Source organism: Panthera pardus, unplaced genomic scaffold (assembly GCF_024362965.1).
Source record: "Panthera pardus isolate Hobbes unplaced genomic scaffold, ASM2436296v1 HiC_scaffold_13, whole genome shotgun sequence".
Classification (NCBI taxonomy): Eukaryota; Metazoa; Chordata; class Mammalia; order Carnivora; family Felidae; genus Panthera; species Panthera pardus.
Genome location: NW_026526688.1, coordinates 36438955 through 36444954, shown reverse-complemented (window position 1 = coordinate 36444954; position 6000 = coordinate 36438955). Strand labels below are relative to the sequence as shown.

The window sequence follows — 6000 nt, the reverse complement described above, 5'->3', positions numbered from 1 at the left end:
AGGAATTAAGCCTCTGTTAGCCTCAGTTTCCATGCTTGTAAAATGGAGAGAATAATAACTCCTCATAGGAATATTAATAGGATTAAATAAGATAACACATGTAAAATGCCTAAAAGGCACTCAATTAATGTTAGTTACCATCGTTGCCATTAATGAGATTTTAGTTAATGAGGTTTGAAGTTTGAGCTTTACATTTAACAAGAGGGTGCAGGGCTGGGCTTGGGCTCACGTTTCCTGTAGGAGAGCTCTTTCTACCATGCTCTGTCCCTTCCATTAAATGTCCCTGCTCCCACTGAGGCCACTAGGTGTGCTGGGCCCTGCCAATGCAGATGGACTCAGAGAGCTTCCCGGATTGAGTGTGCTCAGGAGCAGGTGCCTCCATGACAGAGACCTCCCAGCACAACACAAAGGTTGGGAAGCCTGAGTTAGCGCTCCAGTGGCACATGGAGCCCAGCAGGACAGAGGCACAATTACAGCACATTGGGCTTTCTGGAGCATTCCTCGGAAATGCTTACTGAACAGCAAACCCCAACTTCACATAAGGTCCCATCGGAAAACCGCTGACAAAAGCCCAGTTATGTAACTGAGATGACAAATTATTAGCACAAATGCTCCCCAACAGAAGTGGAAGAAACACCCCCTAAGGCCCAAGCCATTCTCCAGAAGGAGACCACAGAGAAAGGAGAAAGTTGCTTGCATTAGCCCAAGTATCAGGGAAGGATTTTCCTCCCTAGGACAGACTTAATTGAAAACCATCAGAGAACAGCCTGCCCACCGGAGAGAGCTAAGCCAAGGCCTCAGGGTCTTCCTGCGGGGGGGGGGGGGGGGGGGCTGCCAAGTCCCTCTTCACTTCCTGGGAAGGTGTGGGGAGGGGGCCGGTGGGCAAGAGCGCATGGCACCAGTCACCCATGCATGTGAAGGGGAAGCCCGCCCTGCCAGCTGGCCCATGAGGGACTTTTTAAGGCATTTCCTCCTTGTGCCCCCCCAGAGTCAGTACATAGTAGGTTCTAGATAAATGGTGTTGGATGAATAAATTTGTCTGCATCTCAGGCTCCAAGCTCGCAGAGATTTCCAGAGGACTAGGAGAAGATCAGGGCAGGGGGAAGTGTGCACAGAGATCACCTCCCCTATCAGGTGACCACCTGCCTCCTTGAGTGAGCAGCATCCCCAGGGCCTCCACTGTCTTGCAGGCCCAGGTTACTGAGACCAGCTATGTCTGGGGAGAGAGATGATTCTTCTAGGTAAGGGTTAACACCCAGCTGTCAGCAATGTGGAGTGAGTTACCACATAGATTACAAATCGGTGAGGGCTTCATAAAGAGCCACTGAATAAATAGGCTATGCTTTAAAAGCCCTTAAATGTGGATTTAATTTTATACTGCAATTCGAATTTGGAAAGTTGCTAAATGCCAACTCGTGCATGTGTTTGGGAGGCCACTCTGAATGGAGGCGTGTGTGTATACATGATACAGCTTCAGAGGCAAACTTCAGAGCCTTTACTCCACAAGCAGCCCTCTCCACGACCCCTACCACATTAATACTGTCTTTGGCAATGCTGCCTGTCAGAGCTTTTGACTTTGAACCCAGCCCCAGAGACAAATCAAGACCTTCAAAGCTAAGCCCTCTGTCTTCCCCTGATGCCATCATCCCGTGTAAGTCATGGGCAAAGGCAGCCTCACCAAAAAAACAGGCTCTCGTAGCTTCTGCAGGCTGGACTGGTTGTGATTCAGGCTCTGACCTTCTTCAGAGCAAACTTCAGAGACTGTGCCAACTGTTAGACACAGCCCCTGGAGGCACTCCCCCAAGGCTCAGGACAAAGAGCACTGAACCAGGGCCCTAGTTGCAGTTTCTATTGTAGCTTGGCCGCTAGCTGGCTGTGGGATCTCCACCCCATCGCTTGACCTCTCTGGTCCTTAAGCTGCTCACAGAGAATCCAGATGAAAACGCCTGCCAGCCTGTTTCACATAATCCCTGCGAGGACGAAATGAGATCACGGCTGTGAAATAGTACTTTAGAAACATAAAGCTCCACACCTGCACCACAGGTAATTACCGTAGCTTCAGAACAGCGCCCTGAGGCCAGGTGCGGGGAGGGCCGATATCCTGGGCCACGTTCAGTCTATCCTGGCCAGGGGCACAACAGATTGGAAGGTGTTCTTGCCTGACATGAGGAGCCCGGGTCTGGGGCCAGGCTTTCCACCCAGCAGTGTAGCCTGGGGACACCACAGCACCTGCCTATACCCCAGTTTCTCCCACATAAAATGAGAGACAGACCCCTGACCACAAAGGCCCCTTTCAGATCCATGTGCTATAAGTCCATGAGCCAGCCTGGTATTTGTCTGGACATTGTCTCCAACGGTGTTCAGAAGTCTATTCATGGATGTACAGAGCCAATGTGTTCAGTCGGGTGGCCCAGCTTACACAAAAGGAGCATCAGGTAAGTCACCTGGCCTCAAGGAGCTTAAAGTCAGCTCAGAACAGTAGGACACATGAGGTGCATCACATCACTGAGGTGGAGACTTTCTTTCACTCATGATAAATATTTGCTGAGCACTCATTATGGCTAAATACTCTGTTGCACACTTCACTTACATGTTCTATTTCATCTCCCACTGCCCTACGAGAGAAATTTCTTTACCTCCATTTTTATAAACAGAGAAGCAGAGAAATCTGCCCAAGTACACACAGCTGTTAAGTGACAGCCAGGAAAATGCATGTCTTGCTCTGCTCCAAAGTCTATGTTCTCGAGCACAAGACACTCGCTGGAGCTGGCAAAGGAGGTGTTGTGGAAGAGAAACTTAGTTATTTATCTCTTCATTTATTTACATCCTCAACCCCACGTAATTCTAAAGTTGTGTTTATAATAAAAAGTGTGCAGGGGCACCTGAGTGGCTCAGTCGGTTAGGCATCTGACTTTGTTTCGGGTCATGATCTCACGGTTCATGAGTTTGAGCCCTGCATCGGGCACTCCACTGACAGTGCAGAGCCTGCTTGAAACTTTCTCTCTCCCACTCTCTGCCCCTTGCACATGTGCTTTCTCTCTCTTTCAAATAAATAAAGCTAAAAAACTTTTTTATTTTCTTTTTTAAAATTTATATCCAAATTAGTTAGCATATAGTGAAACAATGATTTCAGGAGTAGATTCCTTAATGCCCCTTACCCATTTAGCCCATTCCCCCTCCCACAACCCCTCCAGCAACCCTGTTTTTCTCCATATTTATGAGTCTCTTCTGTTTTGTCCGCCTCCCTGTTTTTATATTACTTTTGTTTCCCTTCCCTTATGTTCATCTGTTTTGTCTCTTAAAGTCCTCATACGAGTGAAGTCATATGATTTTTGTCTTTCTCCTACTAATTTCACTTGGCATAATACCCTCCAGTTCCATCCACATAGTTGCAAATGGCAAGATTTCAATTCTTTTTGATTGCTGAGTAATACTCCATTGTGTGTGTGTGTGTGTGTGTGTGTGTGTGTGTGTGTGTATACCACATCTTCTTTATCCATTCATCCATCAATGGACATTCGGGCTCTTTCCATACTTTGGCTATTGTTGATAGTGCTGCTATAAACATGGGGGTGTATGTATCCCTTCGAAACAGCACACCTGTATCCCGTGGATAAATGCCTAATAGTGCAATTTGTGGGTCATAGGGTAGTTCTATTTTTAGTTTTTTGAGGAACCTCCATACTGTTTTCCAGAGTGGCTGCACCAACTTGCATTCCCACCAACAATGCAAAAGAGATCCTCTTTCTCCACATCCTCGCCAACATCTGTTGTTGCCTGAGTTGTTAATGTTAGCCATTCTGACTGGGGTAAGGTGGTATCTTTTGATTTGTATTTCCCTGATGGTGAGTGATGTTGACCATTTTTTCATGTGTTGGTTGGCCATCTGGATGTCTTCCTTGGAGAAGTGTCTATTCATGTCTTTTGACCATTTCTTCACTGGATTGTTTTTTTGGGTGTTGAGTTTGATAAATTCTTTGTAGATTTTTGGATACTAACGCTTTATCTGATATGTCATTTGCAAATATCTTCTCCCATTCTGTCAGTTTCCTTTTAGTTTTACTGATTGTTTCCTTCACTGTGCAGAAGATTTTTATTTTAATGAAGTCCCAGTAGTTCATTTTTGCTTTTGTTTCCCTTGCCTCCAGAGACGTGTTGAGTAAGAAGTTGCTGCGGGCAAGATCAAAGAGGTTTTTGCCTGCTTTCTCGAGGATTTTGATGGCTTCCTGTCTTACATTGAGGTCTTTCATCCATTTTGAGTTTATTTTTGAGTATGGTGTAAGAAAGTGGTCCAGGTTCATTCTTCTGCATGTCGCTGTCCAGTTTTCCCAGCACCACTTGCTGAAGAGACTGTCTTTATTCCACTGGATATTCTTTCCTGCTTTGTCAAAGATTAGTTGGCCATACGTCTGTGGATCCATTTCTGGGTTCTTTATTCTGTTCCATTAATCTGAGTGTCTTTTCTTGTGCCAGTACCATACTGTCTTGATGATTACAGCTTTGTAGTATAGCTTGAAGTCTGGGATTGTGATGTCTCCTGCTTTGGTTTTCTTTTTCAAGATTGCTTTGGCTATTCAGGGTCTTTTCTGGTTCTGTACAAATTTTAGGATTATTTGTTCTAGCTCTGTGAAGAATGCTGGTGTTACTTTGATAAGGATTGCATTGAATATGTAGATTGCTTTGGGTAGTATCGACAAGCTGAAAAAAAATTTTTAAGTGTGTGGTAATTGTAAAAGATCGAAATGTAAAAGGTCAAACCCCACTGAATAGGAAAGAAAAGATGGTTATATCTGATACCTGAACTAAAGTGTTTATATAACCACTTGTTCATTCATTTACCTTTATTCAATGAGCTTTTATTGAGTACCCATACATTCCAGATAGCAGGTGTTCTGTCCTCAGTGAACTGAGCTGGTCCTCAAGGAACCTAAATCTGGGGGTGGGGTGAATGCGTGCATGTGTGCGTAAATGTGTATGTATGTGTTGTGTGTGCACGCAGGTGTGCATGTATGTGTGCGTTGTGCATGCATGTGTGTGCATATACATGTATACGTGTGTGTACGTGTGTGTGTGTTGAGAGAAAGGGAGTGGGAATGTCAATTGGACAGGGTTCTGTTTGAGGAAAGCATGAATACCAGAAGCACTGAAGTAGGCCTCTTTCTCAGACATGGGGAGTCAGAGAAGGTTTCCTTGAAGGATGTGTGAGAGAGGTTAAGTTGTACAAGTATTTCGGGTATTATAGCTCCAAAGCACAAAATTTAATTGAGTTTTCTGGCAACCAAGGCCAAAAGGGGAAATATGAACTGTTCTACAGTGGTCTAACATCAAGGAAGACTTCATTTTTCCTGTACTAAAATCTAAGATCATGTATTTCAGGGCTATTGCCTATAATGGGCAGTGTCTTCCAGAATGGGTTTGCACACAAAGCAAACTTTCATCAGGTGGCTGGGACTTACAGCAATCCCCCAAAGGGAGCTGAGAGTGGAATGCTAAAATGTCCCCCAGTGTGCATATTTGTACAGGGAATCAAACTAACACAGTCGCCTTATATGGCTTTCCAATTCTCAAACTTGGTGCAGCAAGTGAGCCAGAAAAATGGCAGTGTGGGCAATGAGGGAATAAAGAAAATGAGAAGGGAACATATTTTGTTTAAAATTTTTTTAATGTTTATTTATTTTTGAGACAGAGAGAGACAGAGTGTGAGTGGGGAGGGTCAGAAAGAGAGGGAGACACAGAATCTGAAGCAGCGTCCAGGCTCCAAGCTGTCAGCACAGAGCCTTACACGAGACTCAAACTCACAAACCATGAGATCGTGACCTAAGCCAAAGTTGGACGGCCACCCGACTGAGCCATCCAAGCACCCTGGTGGGACCTATTTTGTTAAAGAGCCTACTGTGTGCCAGGCCCTGCAATACATTCACATTAGCTCATTCAGTACTCCCAAATCTTCAAAATACGTTTGCTTAACCCCCTTTTGAGGTGACAGATTGAGACTACAGA

At 45.1% G+C, this 6000-nt stretch overlaps 1 protein-coding gene across 3 annotated transcripts in view; it reads right to left on the bottom strand.

The window, feature by feature from the left end:
- Window positions 1–3242: 3242 nt before the first annotated feature.
- GFRA2 (GDNF family receptor alpha 2) overlaps window positions 3243–6000 on the bottom strand; it is a 100646-nt gene continuing 97888 nt past the window's right edge. For all 3 annotated transcript variants that reach the window (XM_053900969.1, XM_053900968.1, XM_053900970.1), the window contains one exon: window positions 3243–4698. In XM_053900969.1, the coding sequence (XP_053756944.1) occupies window positions 4387–4698 (312 nt within the window). In that variant the 3' untranslated portion in view covers window positions 3243–4386. The remainder of the gene's footprint in view (window positions 4699–6000) is intronic.